Source organism: Nuphar pumila, chromosome 15, assembly GCF_984573655.1.
Source record: "Nuphar pumila chromosome 15, dmNupPumi1.hap1.1, whole genome shotgun sequence".
Taxonomy (NCBI): Eukaryota; Viridiplantae; Streptophyta; class Magnoliopsida; order Nymphaeales; family Nymphaeaceae; genus Nuphar; species Nuphar pumila.
This window is the reverse complement of record NC_143263.1, coordinates 21,611,793-21,628,255: the sequence shown is the minus strand read 5'-3', so window position 1 is coordinate 21,628,255 and position 16,463 is coordinate 21,611,793. Positions and strand designations below refer to the sequence as shown.

General features: G+C 37.9%; 1 protein-coding gene across 3 annotated transcripts in view; it reads right to left on the bottom strand.

The window, feature by feature from the left end:
• Positions 1-506: 506 nt before the first annotated feature.
• CYL1 (alpha-N-acetylglucosaminidase family / NAGLU family) overlaps positions 507-16,463 on the bottom strand; it is a 256,762-nt gene continuing 240,805 nt past the window's right edge. For 2 of the 3 annotated variants that reach the window (XM_089988290.1, XM_089988291.1), the window contains 3 exons: positions 1,286-1,523; positions 1,131-1,209; positions 507-989 (listed from right to left, as the gene is read on the bottom strand). In XM_089988290.1, the coding sequence (XP_089844416.1) occupies positions 751-989; positions 1,131-1,209; positions 1,286-1,523 (556 nt within the window). In that variant the 3' untranslated portion in view covers positions 507-750. The remainder of the gene's footprint in view (positions 990-1,130; positions 1,210-1,285; positions 1,524-16,463) is intronic. The other variant, XM_089988292.1, reaches the window with a different exon arrangement.

Genomic DNA, 16,463 nt, shown 5'->3' with positions numbered 1-16,463 from the left:
GCTACACATTCACAAACCTCCTTAAAGATCAGTTACTTAAACGAGCTTAGCACAATAGCTCAGAAATATCGTCTATATATGTGAATTTCATGACATTTGTGAAGGTACATAAATTTCAGTTATATGAGGTTCACAAATTTGGTTATGCAAAGTTCGTGAGATCTGCATAACCATCATGTGAATGTACTTCTTAGTGAAAGGTTGCAAGATCGATAGAACACACCTATATATCGTGTGATCCTCAAGAGGTTCACGCGTATGAAGGGTAAAAAGGCCATAAAAAAGTTGGGCATTTGAGAATTTGGACATGAGGCGGTTTTCAAAAATTATGACGCATTTTGGAAAATGTCATTTTGCCATACAAAAATTATGGCGCATTTTGGGAAATGTCATTTTTGCCATACAGTACGGTTATTTTCCGTTCAAATATACCCTGGTCATGTAGAAAATGAGTTTATGATCAGTGGGGTGGAATAGTTTATTCCCCACAAACCATGTGATGATCGGAACAAAGCATATCATACATAAGCATAAATTAGGACAAGCAGGTGCTTGCATGATCTACAATATATTGTAAACTGACAAGTAACAAATCATCCAATATATGTGGCATTCTTTCCCTTGAAGAAACGAGGGAGTGGGAAAAGAATCACCAACTTCAAGAGTTTAATAATGGAAAAAACGAACTGAGGCCACTGGTTTCAGTTGCAACCACACCCACATACGATCTTGGACAAACTTTTTGTCCATTCATGGAATCAAATATTTTCTGAAGAGCGACCTGGAAATACTGAAGGCATCACCCTCAGCATTAACAGGGTATAGCTCTGAACTTGCCTGCCATTTGTTAGAAAAAGCTATCCATTCTCTTCTCCATTTCTCCAAAGGGAAGCTCTGATTTTCACTCAAGCTTTTCAATAAATAACTGAAATAGGATGAAGCTCTTGGTAGATAATAATTCTCTAATAGCCCACTCCAATACTTATTTGCTGAAAAAACATCAAAGAATTCAAAGATGTTAAAAGGCATTAAGAAAATGCAATATATTAAAGGCAATACATTAGTCTTGCATGAGTTATGCAGGAACTTGAAAATCATATTCTAACAAAAGAAGCACAAAAAGAAGGTACCATAATCATGAAGTTTGCTTTGATTGATCCTTGTGTTATCAAACCACATTGTCACTTGTGTCCTGGCATTCCATTCATACTGCCCAAAGTGACACAGGGAAAAGATAAACATGTTTCTGGCAATTGCATATTAACAGTAAATGAGTACTCCTTACCTGCTGCTTCTCTTTGGCAGTTGTACCAAGTTTTTTTGCGCTTTCAAGCCACGTACCAAGCAGAAAATTATTGTCCGAAGCGAGAAGAACGTCCATATCCTTTATGAGCTCAAGGAACTTTTGACTTTGAGTTGTTAGGCCACGAAGGTCATTTACTTGGAAAGCATTGATGGCATACAAGTAAACTTGGTTTGCCAATTTAGATAGGACTTGCCGAGTAAGGTCAACCAAATCATACCTGATAATAACTTATCAACAATACTGACCAATGAGCAGAACCAAGAAAAAAGCAGAAAGTTGTCCAAGATGAATAACGTCTATAACGACTTATATAAGAAATGCACAGAATTAATAGAAGAAAGCCTAATGCGGATTCAAAGATTGCCAAATTTCACCAAAAAAATTATCACCACCTCTTCTCTATCTCAAGTGTGTTACATTCCTAAAAAGACCTAAATGGCCTGCTCTCTCTCTCTCTCTCTCTCTCTCTATATATATATATATATATATATATATATATATATATATATATATATATATATTCCCTCTACAGTTTCTGCTCAGTGTCTGCAACGGCTGGGAATCCAGTCCACAAGGCAAAGCTTGTTGCTATGTCATCCCAAACCCATAGATATGATCTCTATGCTTTATTTAGTAGAGAACACATATCATTTGAAATATTTTTTATGTTTAGATCAAGGTTGTAAGTATCATATCGTAACTCGTATTGGTCAGGCCCAAATTAAGACCGTATCGTGTCGTATCGTAAACTGTTGAAATTTTTTAATTTTTTTTTCAAAAAATACAATAAAATCAGAAAAAAATTGCAATTTTTTTTTAAAAATCATCACATGAAACTATGATGAATTGCACAAAATACAACCATACAATCACATATGAAGCATTTATGTCTCTATGAGCTGCATAAGACATCATCAAACATAAACTAATATGTAATCATAGATAATATTGCATGCATATCTCACAATAACAATGCAAAATAATAAATATCTTGCAATTGAGAACATGCCATAAGACTCATACTTTAATATTACATAAACAAAAATATTATGGTAATAATTATTGAGAATGAAGTGTACGGATCTGGTTCTAGACCCAAATTGTTTTCCTTGTATTATATTTACAGGTTGATGTTATCGGATCTGGGGCCAACAAACCCGATTCCGTTTATACCACATATAATACTGAATATAGGGCACAAATCATCATAAGTGAATCGTGCCAGTCATTGCCGCCTCTCCCTCTTGCAAATCCCTTTCTCCTCTGCAGTGGATGAAGACTGGTCGAAGGTGCGTGATCTCTCACATAGTATCAAAGCAAGTTGAGAAGGTTAAATCGAATCTGATCGTATCAGATCAGATTTGGGTTTCCATTTAAATCTAAATCTCTCGTCTTTCAAGTCAAACCTTGTTCTTCAAAAAAAAAATCTTTTATCTAATTATTCTTCCTTGTTCAAAACGTTGAATCAGATCTGAATAAGATTTCAACGCCCCAAAGTGAAATCCGACCTGATCTAGTTCTCTGTCTTAACTTGAAATTTCCTTTCTCATCTTCACATTTGTTACTCCTAAAACCTAATCAAAGTTTCGATTCAACAAAAAATTCAAATCATTATCTTGTCTTGTTCTACTGATTACTTCTGACTATTTGCAGCAATTTAATTTTTTGCAGCAAAAAAAAAAAAGGAAAAACATATTTACATTGCTGAAAAATCAAACAGTTGGTCAGAGTGTTCCCTTGTTATCTTTCCTTGTTATCTTTCCACATAGATTCAACTTCCCTTCCTTCCAGTTTCCCTGGACAGCTCATATCTGAGAAATTAAACAACTCAAACTACTTGACCTGGAAGCGACAAATTTTGCCTTTTATTAAGAGTTTGGATCTCTCTAGATATCTTGATGGAACGATTCATGCACCACTAGAATTTGTCCTGCAGGAAGAACGAAATGATAAAGGGGAGGTTTTCAATAAATTGGTTTGTAATTCAGAGTTTGCAACATGGACAAGAAAAGATCAGGCAGTTGTGGCTTACATTACCTCTATGCTTTCCCAAGAGGTATTAGTGACCATTCCGGATGAATGTTCAGCCAAAGAGTTGTGGCAGATATTGGCTCAGACTTATTCATAAATTTCACAAGCTAGGATTTTGCATTTAAAGAGAGAATTGCAGCTCTTGAAGAAAGCGAGTTTATCAGTTACAGAGTACATAAACAAAGTCAAGAGTATTACAGATCAACTAGCCATGGTGGGTTGCATAATTCTTGACAAAGAAAATGTTCAACAAGCACTGAATGGTTTGGGATTTGACTACCACATGTTAGTCACCTCTCTTCTATGCCTCCCTTCATTGCCCAATTTTAAAGATCTTCGGGCTAAGCTACTGCAATATGAGGTTACCATTAGAAGTGAGGAGATGGCCCTAAATTCCAACAATCATGAGGTATTTGTCACAGGGATAGCATCAGGGCGAGGATGTGTGGGTTTTCAAGGCAGACGTGGACACAGAAGAGGTAACCAAGGAGGCCGTGGGTTACTTCCCACACCCAATATGTCACCTAACTCGTATCCAGGGAACCAATACTTTACAAATATACCAACATGTTTTCAGTGTAATAAAAGGGGGCACATTAAAGCAAATTGCTGACATAATCCGCAAAACAAAGGCAAATTTAATGTTGTCGGGCCTTCTATTAGAGGACAAGTAGGGGACGGTCCTAAAGGTGATGAAAAGGAAACTGTGAAGAATCTCCTGATTTCTGATCTTTCAGAGTTGAGCTTCAAACAAACTGATCATGGGTTTTGCTCAAATTTTGCTTGAATTTAAAGGTAAAAAATAAAACTTTTTCTCACGTTTCGATAGGCTCGTTTAGACCTAGTTTGTAATAACCTTATTTTTTAAGTTAAATTTTAACGCAAAAATTGTTTGATTTGGGCCTGGGATCCAAGTTTCGGATCCAGGACCCATAAAGTGGGTCGATATAGGAAATTAATATCCTATCCATTGAAAAAAATAAAAAATAAAAGAGTTTAGTACAGAGATCCACAGTTGGCTCCATTTGGATCCAACCTGTGGATCCACATTGCCAGTGAGGCACAGATCCAACACTCGGATGGATCCCGGATCTTGGACCCGGGCCACGCCCCGTGTAACAAACAGTTAAAAAAAAATCTTTTTCGAACCCGGTCCGGACTCGGACCCGAAAACCCTTTATGGTTATAACACCCGACGCAGGGGGCGAGGGTTTTTAAAACCCTCTCTCCCCCGCGCCACTCTCCCCTTCCCCGCTCGACTAAAGAAGGAAACCCCTTTGGGGTTTCCCGAATCGCACCTTTAAAAGCACGCAAGGGTGAGGGAGGATCCCTCACCCGTGCATTCTTCCTCCTCCACTCTCTCTGTCTCCCTGTCTTTCTCCCTCTCCCCCGTATTTTCTCGGCTAGTTGCCGACGACCTTCCAGTCACCGGCGACCTCGCCTGACGCCCCGCCTCCTCCTGCGGCTCCCTTTCCACTGCCTCGCTTCCAGATGACCACCGATCGTCAACGACCTCGGAGCGCCGACGACACCTTCCTCAAACCCTCCTGTTAGCAACCGGCGATTTCCGTACACTCTCGATCACCCTTTCACGGCAGAGGTTCGGTGGCAGGCAACATCCCCTTCTCGCAACAGCCACAGTCCCTGAGTGCCGGTTTGAGGTACATGTCTCCTCTTTTGAATATAAGTGAGAAATCGAATGCCGGTTTGATTCTCATGCAATATTCAGTGTGAATCCATGATAAAAGGGATGGATCTATATGTTCATCCTAGAATACATGGATAAGAAAGAATCCATGAATCCATGGATACATGGGTGTTTTTGTTTTCTTTTCACACTTTTAAAAAATATATATATACATATGTAAATTTCTGTATGTGTATTTTCCTGTTGGTAAAGGCTGGTTGATAAATCGTGAATGTATGGTTTAGTTGGCATAAACTTGAGTGATGAAATTATGTGTTCAGCAAAAAAAAAAAAAGAGTCTGGAACCGAGAACATGTTGAGAGTTTGTAAGTCACATAAGCATTGTGTTTTCGTTAAATCATAAATACGTAATTCTGCGATTTATTCATGAATCTGATTATTCATATTGGATATTTTAATTCACAAATCTGTAGAATTGTGAGTTTGTGTGCATGCACTGCCAGGCCCAGCCAATTAGGATCGGCTGGGCAGAAGTCCAGCCCCAGCCCAGTCGCCTCGATGCTGTGAGAAAAAAAAAACATATATGGATATTTTTCTTAGTGCTGGCAACGTCTGCCCAGCCCTGACAGCACACACACAGGCCCGGGCTGGGCCTCTGCATGCGCTGTCAGGCCCAGCCGATGGGCTCGGCTGGGCTAGCTCGGCTAGCCCGGGCTGGCAGGGACCTGCCAGGCCCCAGCCCGGCTCTTGGGCTGGACTGGGACAGGTCTGGCCTGGGGTCTGTCAGGACTAGACCCAACCGACCAGGGTCGGCTGGGCCTGTTTGGAACCCCAGCCGACTGGGTCGGCTGGTTGTGAACCTCTTTATAGAAAGATTTTTTTTAGTATATATATATATATATATATATATTAAGAATAGGCACTTACAACTAAGCACTTACTTGATAAAAAAATACGCAACAGTTAAGTGTACACTTAATAAATTTTGCATTGACAGTCATGTAGCACTTGATAGAAATTGCGTTGATGTGCATATGTTTATTCCAAATAGAATCAGTGCATTGATAGCTACTCACACACTTGATAAAATGTGTATTCGATGATTTCTTCCAACGAAAAACATACATTGACATGTATGCAAATGATGGAAAGATGTAGTGATATGCATATCCAAGTTTATTGATATCATGCAATTGACATGAACCTATGCATATTAAAAAGGTACAATGCATTGACACGTATCTGCACACTTAAGGAAACTATACTTTGATATGAATACGTGTATGCAAATAACATGAGTAATGCATAGTGAATGAAAGCATGCCATTGAATTAAGTATGTGCATTACATGAAAACTTGCACGTGTTACTATCCTGTGAATTAAATATAAACATGCTTTAATTATTCTTGGCTCATGAGCATGGTTGAAATTTTCTTATATGGATGTGGATCTGAAAGATATGTGATTTATTTCATATATAGCATGTTGTCATGGTTTTTGCTTAGGGTGCACCGATGATCGTAACGAGTCATCGTGGGCCTGGTGGGCCTTGACTTTGGGTTGCTCTTTCTTTAATCATCTCAATGCATCACAAAAATCATATTTATTTTTATGGCATTATGTTTACACTGTCTTATGCTTTTCTGCGAGCGGAGGTCCCATGATGATTCTTGCAAGGGGTAGATGCGAGCTTTTGCCCTTATTTTTGCATGCTGAATTGCAAAACTTAATAATTAACATTTACATAAAAGATAATGAAAAATGAATAATGTAATGTATAAACTGAGATCTCCCATCGAAAGAATGAGCATCTTAGAGGTTCGGTTTTGGGGGACCACGAGGATACAAAAACTCTGTGTACTTTATTTTGACCTCTGAACCCGATATTGAGGTTCTTTCTCTTGACCATGGTTTTAGGGAGAGTCCGCCACTTTACCTAGGGGTGGTGTGTTCGACACAACTCTTGTTTTTGTATACCAAGAAAGTGATATTATTGGATGTGAAGGTCCTTAGTGTCTTGACATTAGATGTGGAGGTCTAATGTTCTGAAGGTGATTCGATCGAGGACTAAGTTTGGAACCTAATAAATAAAATACAACTTGTGTGTTAAGCTACCATGAGAACCTAACTTGACCTCGAGAAATTGTACCCGTTTGGTGTATCTACAGGCAACGGTAATTAAAAAGATGAACTTAAACTGTATGCATTTAATAGGGCATGCATATGGAAAGAAAAACTTTAATGAAAGACAATAAGGTGTTCATGCATTGCACATAAATCATGCATAATCCTGCTATGCATTAGAACATGCATATTTTATCTGTTCCCTTAATTGTTACATGTTGGTGGATGCATGATGTTTAATTTCTAATGCCTGTTAAATGTCTTGCTTACTTAAATTGTAATCCCTGTTATTGATTAATGTTCCTTCATGCTTAATAGATACTCCATGTTGCATGAATACTTAACTAAATTATGTAATCGTTATAATTGCATTCCTCTGAATTATTGCATGAAATCGTATCTGTTTTCTTTATGCTCATTTATTTCATTAGAAGGATTCATACGAAAAATTCTTCAGATTTTTTGACACCCTCTATTTGTGGTTTTTCACAGCCGCATGTGATCAGTGAAGCCACTGGTTTCTGGGAGAGTTACGAGTGTCACGCACTTGCTAGACAGATCACAGATGAACAACATGACTCTTCTTTTATTTTCATTTTGTTTCATTTAGTTGTTATTGCACTCTGAATTCTTTATTTATGCATTTGTCTCGAGACTTATCGCTTATTATTTCAATAAAGATTTGGTTGGTATGGATAATAACTGTAAGCTTTATTGTGGTTGGTTGTTTTATCTAATTGAGAGTGAAACTATAAAGGCCTCGGGATTCTGGGAAGATTTTTACAATAGTTTAAAAAAAAAATCTGCATTTTCAAGGGGTATGAGTTGGGGTCGTTACATAATTGATAAGACCTGGGTCAAAGCCAGACTCAAAAGAATCAATCTAAAATCGAGGTTCAAACGATTTTTCATCTAGACTTAGCCAAATTTTCAAAAATTTCAAATTTAACTAAGTGTAAAAATACGTGACATTACATCCCTACCCCTTAAAAGAATTTCGTCCTCGAAATTAGAACGTACCGATTAATTGTGGACATATATCTAAAACATGAAAAATTAGAAAAGTTATACTCCGATCGATCTTACCCTCTTAGGATTGATCTCGAATACAATCAATACAATTATACAAGTACATTACAATTTCTTAATTCATATTATAAAAATTAAGAAATAAACCATAAATACATAAGAAATTCACATACTTTCATAACAGTACCTCATAGCCTTACAAATGAAAGAGACTACTCCGGAGCACGAGGCATGAGTTGCTGGCATTCTTAAACAGAACTCAATTACCAAAAGAGACTTTTAGTACAAAAAGATGATAACATATAAGATTTTATTGTGTGCTCTGATACCAAACCTATAATGACCCCAACTCGTACCCCTTAAAAAGTGGATTTTTTTTTTAAGTACGGAAACAATCCTAGAAACCCGGGGCCTTTACAGTTAAACACAACCACCACCACAAGGGATCTTATACTCATCTTTCATACCAAACTATGATAAAATCAAACTTCATTTATTCAAATGTAAAGAGTCTGACACATAATTAAATGAAAGTAAAGAAAATAAAAAGAAAGAGCAACGCTGTCCCAAAAATCTGCCCTGCAGTCGTTTAGTCCCCTCGTGACTCTTTTCAAAGGCAAGTCCTCCTTACTAGGCATCTGAGGCTGCGAAAAACACAAAAAGTAGGGTGTCAGAATCCAAAGAATTCTGCGTATGGATCTCTCTAATAAAACAAATAAGCATAAAGAATATAGATAAGATTCATGCAATAATTTAAAGGGATTCATTTATGACAAATTCATAATTCAATTAATCATTTATGCAATAGGGAACAATTGTTAAGCATGAGGGACAATTTAATAATCAATAGAGACTAAGTTAAATAATATAGATATTTAACATGCAGTAGGGAAGAAACATCATGCATTCATCAATATATCACAATTAATAGAACAAGTAAATATGCATGATCTAATGCATAGCAGGAGTATGCATGATTTAATGCACATGTATGAACACATTATTATCTTTAGTCAAGTTTTCTTTTCCATATACATGTTTCTATTAAATACACACAATTTAAGTTTCTTTTTTTAATTATCATTGTTCGCGGATACACCAAACGGTTAAAATCCCCGAGGTCAAGATAGGTTCTTAGGGTAGCTTAACACACAAGTTGTATTTTGTTACTAGGTTTCAAACTTACCCTCGACCGATATCAGGAAACAACACCATCCATCAGAACATTAAAAATCAACATCTAACGTCGGAGACATTAACATCCACAAGTGTCACTTTTCTTGGTATATCAAAACAACAACTGTGTCTACACACCACCCCCAAAACAAAGTGGCGGATTCTTCCTAAAACTGTGGCCAAGAGAAAAACCTCAATATCGGGTTCAGGGACAACAACAATGCACACAAAGTTTTTGTATCCTTTCGGTTTTCCCAAAACCGCAACTCCAAGAGTCCCGTACTCCTGACGAGGCATCTTAGAAAGTACATTGCACTATTATTTTCTTTATGTTATTATTAACAGTTGCATCAATTTGTAATTCAGCATGATCAAGTAATATCGCAATTTTGCATTTCCCAATGCGAGGCTCATCACAGGACTCCAGCCCGTAGAAACAATCGAACAATGCAATATAGAAATAACATAAATGTGATCTTTGCAATGAATGCAAAACAAGTAGGAGCATCAAAGCTCAAGGCTCACCAGGCCCGATATGATTCATCTTGATCATCGATGCATCATATGCAAAGATCATAACATGCTATTTATAATGTCACACACTTTCCAATGCACATACGTATATGTCAAATTAACAATGTGCATGTTCTGCAACGTTCATGTGCATGTGTTCACCATTCATGTGCATGTGCTTTTATGTAACTATTCATATATATGCTCTCATTCATGAGAGCCCAATTTAAAAATGTGAACATTCATTCACTTGCAAAGCATACATCATTTCAAGTATGCACATCTACTTAAAACAAGCTGCATTTGGCATAATACTTGAGGATGTCAAGTCAATTCGAGCACATAAACATTTTCATGCATAACATGTAGTGAAATCAACATACATGTACATACCCGAAATCTGGAAATTTAGCATGCATGCTAAAAATCGAACTCCAGATTTACATAACACCAAGGGTTAAAAATACATATATATATTTTTTTGAAGTTGGCTTGTCAAGACTAGCCGACCCTATCGGCTAGGGTTCAGCCCCGACCCAGCTGAGCTCAAACAGGCCACCTGTCAGTTCAAAACCAAGTGTTTATTTTAAAACTTTTTGTTTAAAATATATATATATATATATATATATATATATATATATATATATATATATATATATATATATATATATTAACAGTTTCCCCAACCAACCCTGTAATGTCACGTATTTTCACACTTAGTTAAATTTGAGATTTTCGAAAATTTGGCTAAGTCTAGGAGAAAAATCATTTGAACCTCGATTTTAGATAGATGTTTTTGAGTCTGAGTTTGACCCAAGTCTCATCAACTAGGTCTAAATGAGTCAATCGAAACGTGAGAAAAAAATTTATTTTCGACCTTTAAATTCGAGCGAAATTTGGGTTATTTTTGGGCGAAATTCGGAATTTGATATTTATGTTATATGTTGTTGGATTCATTTCGGAATTCTGAGCGCAACGCTATTTTATTTTTTTAAATTCGGGCTACGGTTGGCTCAAAAATCACATTTTTTTAAAAATTGAGCAGTTTATCGGTTCGGATTTGGACTTGGATCGAACCAGATATGAGGGATTTGATCCAAATTAATATGAATTTGGACCCTATCCTAGACCCATATTAATATGGATTTGATCCAGTTTAAAACCCATTTGGATTTCGGATATGGATTTGGATTTGGAAATCAGAGTTTAAAACCACATTTATTTCATTTCATTATCAATGAATAATAACATCAGAGTTTCTCAAACTATCCCTAGAACAGTAAATCCAAAATCTCGATTTGATGCTTCATCCCGCAGCCGTTCATAAACTCTACTCTTCACCTGAAAAATGATAAATTTATAGGAATTAGACTACAACTGTCTAAGTAGGAATTACTGTAATTCTTCTTGCAGGTATATCATGTGTCAAGTATGTGATGCGGGTGCCGAGGGTGATTTTCAGCATATACAAGAATAAGTAGAAGTCAACGCTACGACATTCAATAGTGTATCAGAAGCTAACTGGCAGATAACATCAATAGCAACATTTAAATATTTCATACCACAAATACGAGTTCATGCAATAATTCAGGTAAGCATTCATGCAACATGGTGCATCTATTAGGCATAAAATGACATTAATCAATACCATGATGCACAATTTTAGTAAACAGAACTTTTTTTATGCAATAGAAATTAAACATTATGCACCCATCAACATGTAACAATTATAGGAACAGACATAGCAAAAATATGCATGATTTATGTGCAATGCATGAACACTTTATTATCTTTCCTTAAGGTTTTCCTTTTCCATACGCATGTCCTATTAAATGCATACAATTTAAATTCCTCTTTTTAATTATCGTTGCCAGCGGATACACCCAACGGGTAAAATCCCCGAGGTCAAGTAGGGTTCTCAGGGTAGCTTAACACATAATTTGTATTTTATGACTGATATGAGGAAACAACACTATCCATCGGAACATTAGACCTCCACATCTAATGTCGGGGACACCAGGGACACCCCACGCCCACAAATGTCACTTCTTTGATACCAAAATAACAGTTGTGTCAAACATACCACCCCTAGGTAAAGTGGCGGACTCTCCCTAAAACCGTGGTCAGGAGAAAGAACCTCAATATCGGGTTCAGGGGACAAATAAAGCACACCGAGTTTTTGTATCCTCACAGTCTGCCCAAGACCGGACCTCTAAGATTCACATTCTCCAGATGAGAAATCCCAGAAAGTATATTACACTGTTCTTATTCATTATCTTTTTATTAAAAGCCAATTATTGAGTTTAGCAATGCAGCATGCAAAAACAAGGCAAAAACTCGCATCTACCCTTGTGAGAACCATCACGGGACTCCCGCCAGTGAAAACACATAGAACAGTGCAATATAGTACAATAAAAATAAATATGATTTTTGTGATGCATTTTAAACAATTAAAGAAAGAGCAAACCAAAGCTCAAGGCTCTCCAGGCTTGTGATGATTCATTTACATCATCGATGCATCATACGCAAAAATCATAACAATATACAATTTATAAAATGATACCAACATGATTCCAAATGCACATTCATTCATACCAATTTAACAATGTGCATGAGCTACTATAGACATATGCATGTGTTCACCATCCATGTGAAATTGCTTTCGTGAAATCACTTAACACACATGCATTCATTCATGATTCATAAGTACATGAGAACATTTATGCAGGATTGTACATGCCAAACACACATCGATTTCATGTATGCACATGCACTTGAAACCAATCCATAAAGGCACGATAATTAAACATGTCCTACAAATGTAGGCACATGAAACTTTTCATTCATAACATATGTTAACATCCACACACATGAATATAACCCAGACCTAGGAATTGAATTTCAGAGTTGCACACATTCATATCATGTATGCACCTATACCAAAACAAACTTTGCAGTAACTTATTAACAGACATACATTCATATCCATCAGGCTAAATCCAAACTAAAGCATAAGGAGAACATGCGGTAGTCAATGCAAAGCCGCAATGAACCATCCTTCTTTTTAACAAAGAGGACCGGTGCACCCCAAGGGGACACACTCGGTCTAATAAATCCATTTGTCAAGAAGCTCCTACAACTGCTTCTTCAATTCCCCCAACTGAGCAGGCGCCATACGATACGGAGCGTGAGAGACTGGTGCCGTACCAAGCACTAGCTCGATCGAGAACTCAATTTCACGATGCGGCGGCAAACCCGACAAGTTCTCGAAAAATACATCCCGAAACTCACGGACAACATCTAACTGATCAAAGGGTGTTGCCCGACTATCTTGAGCGGACACACTAGCCAAGAATACCATGCACCCCTGCTTGTGGTACTTGGAGACCTTAAAAGCTGAGACGATCCTCACCCCGTCGGTCGGTCTCGTCGAATGACACAACAATCTGGACAAATCGAGATGCTCCAAGATAACCTTCTTGCCCCGACACTGGAAGGTCGCATTATGCTTGGACAACCAGTCAATACCCAGAATGACCATAAAATGTCATATCCAAAATGACCAAATCGGCGGACAATTCTTGGCCTTCTATCACCACGCATACTGCTGAAAAATACTTCCCGCAGGAAGAGGGTGCACCCATAGGTGGCATCACATCAAGAGCCCTTTTTGAGGCTAGATGAAACCAAATCAAGCAACTTTGCAAACGAAGAAGAAATAAAGTTGTGTGTTGCACCCGAATCAAACATCACACGTGTAAAGTGTTCAACAACTAAGAATATACCTTCGATCAGATCAGCCTGATCTCTCTGGGACGCTGTTGTCGCCACATAGACCCGCCCATTGGTCTTGCACTGACCCTGCTGCTGCTGAGGCCTCTGCTGTTGTGGTTGTTGCTGTCCTCCCAGAACCGCAGGCTTGTTCGGACAAAAAAAAGACGATGTGCCCTGGTTGCTGGCACTAAAAATAGACCCCCTTAAACATAGGGCAAAAGCCCGGTTGATGGCTCTTGCCGCACTTGCGATAATCGATCGGGTCTGTGACCCGTGATCCAGCCGTAGTTTGGATCCGTGACTCAATGGTTGTTTGGGTCTGCAGGTTGGATCCATATGGGTCCAGCTGTGGATCCAAATATATTTTATTGTTATATTATTTTATTTTTCTAATACATGTGTAAGATATATATATATATACTGGTTCTGAAAATTCTCTTTATTACATGATTGAAACTATGGATCCAAATGATGTAATTTGGATCCAAACCTTCAGTAGATGAATATGGCTCCAAAATAAACTATTATGGATCCTATATAAAGTTTTCCCCCTTTAAGATCTACTTATAAATTCGCAGATCCACATAATAAGTTTTGGATCCAATATCAAATCTAACCATGATATCGAAGTTCCAATATCAAGGATCCGAACCAAAAATTAAAATTCTACTATTAGGTATTTATCTGGATCCAATTATCGAAGATCCAAATAGTATTTTAAGGATCCGACATCGAAGATCCGAACAGGACATCCGAGATTCAATTAGATATAAAAATTAAAACAATGAAAGTATCCTTGTAGCAACTTCTGCATATGAAATTCAAGTTTATTTATCTCATAAAATTCACGGTTATTACATCATTTCCCCTTAAAAAGAATTTCGTCCTCGAAATTTCATTGCAAGATTCTCGTAGAGATCGTAGTCTGAGGGGATTGGTATCGGCAAGGATGCACATATTTTTGTGAGCTCCAAACATATATCCCAATATATAAGGATCAAGACAACACACAATGAGTTTCTAAGAGAAGTTTGGAGCTAAAATTTGGTCTCGACAAAATTCATACTGTAAGATCTCGTGTTTTCGGATCTTAGTCAATTCATGAAAATTTTGAAATTTGGCCAAGTCTGGTAAGAAAATCGTTTGAGGCTCGAGTTTTAGACCGAGGTCTTAGAGTTTGGGTTTGACCCAAGTCTCATCAACAAGGCCTAAACAAGCCAATAGAAGTGTGGCAAAGAGTTCTAATTTCGACTTTTAAATTCAAGCGAAATTCAAGCGAAATTTGAGTTATTTTCGGGCGAAATTCGGAATTTGATATTCATGTAATATATCATTGGATGCGCCTCGAAATTCTGAGCGCAATGGTATTTTACTTTTTCAAATTCGAGTTCTGGTTGGCCCGAAAATCGCGTTTTTCTAAAATTTTAGCAGTTTGTTGAAAAGGATCCGAAATTGGATTGGATTTCATCCAAGGCCTAGGATCCAAATTTTTATGGATTTGGGTCCTAGTTAGGTCCTATAAAATCTAGACTTGATCCAAGTCTTAATCCAAATTTTCATATGAGTATCGGTTTGGATTTTGGATCCAAATCCAGATCCAAGTTAAACATTTTTATGACTTTAAATTCAGCCAGGAGCTTTAAATTGGGGGTATTAGCATATAAAAAGTCTCCATGGTCAACATGACCAATTTTGGGAACCTTTGAATATTTAAGAGTAAGTAAATTCAAAAAAATAAATTTATTAATTTCGGGATTTGGGTTAAGAGGGTTTAGGGTTAACCCTCTTCCCTAATTAAAAAGGGTTAGAGGTTTCCATATCTTTTAGGAAAGGAAGGTCAAAAAGTCAAACAAAATAATGATAAGTAAAGGAGTCAAAAAAAAAAATCTGGAAACTCCCTAAAGAGAGAGAGACCTAATTCTGGAAACTCTCTAAAGAGTTTCCAGCTATATTAGAAGAGAAAGGAGGGGGGGGGGGGGGGGCGGCAGCCCTTCTCCCTCATTTTTCACCCTAGAGAAAAAAAAGGGGGAGAGAAGAAGAAGAGAGAAAGAGAGAGAGAGAGAGAGAGAGAGAGAGAGAGAGAGAGAGAGGGGAGAAAGAAAGGGAGAGTGAAGGAGGTAGAAGAAGAAGGTTGGAGGCATCGGAGCTCAGCCCAAACGCCTTCCACAGTCTCTATTCATTTTTCCTCTAAAGGTACGGGTACTCCTTCTTGAAACGAATGAGAAATCGGGTGGTGGGGTTTCCATGCATCTTTTGATGGAAATCCATAGAGGAGCAGTGGATCCACGATTTCCACAGATACCCATTTTTATATTATGTATTTTCCTTGCTTTTCAACAAAAAAAAAGGGTATATACTAATATATATCACATAGTGACTGTGTGGGTATTGATGCTGTCGTTTTTTACAGCATACACAGGCTCAAACTGGACCTGTGTACATGCTGTTGGACCCAGTTCTTCGCTGCCTCTGGGTCTGCCTTTCCTGAAAAAGTTGGCGGATCCAACTTCAGAAACCTTTCGAAGGAAACGCCACCCGCGTTTGGAGCAATAATGACAGGAGGGTCACGAGCTGCTGCTTGTGCGGCTGCCTGCGGAACTGCCTGAGCTGCTTGCGCAGCATGTGCCGCCTGTATAGCCTGAGCCGCTTGCATGGCTTGTGCTGTCTGAGTTGCTTGAGCCGTCATGGTCTCAGTCAGGGTATGAATGACATCCATCATAAAGTCTCTCTATTCCTGCCAGTTCGCGGGAGCAGCAGCAGAGGACGAAGCACCTCTACGGGTATAATGCGACATCTACAACGCATATCCCTTCTACAAATTAGACTCTTACTTATCCTACCCCCTTAGGGTTGATCACGAA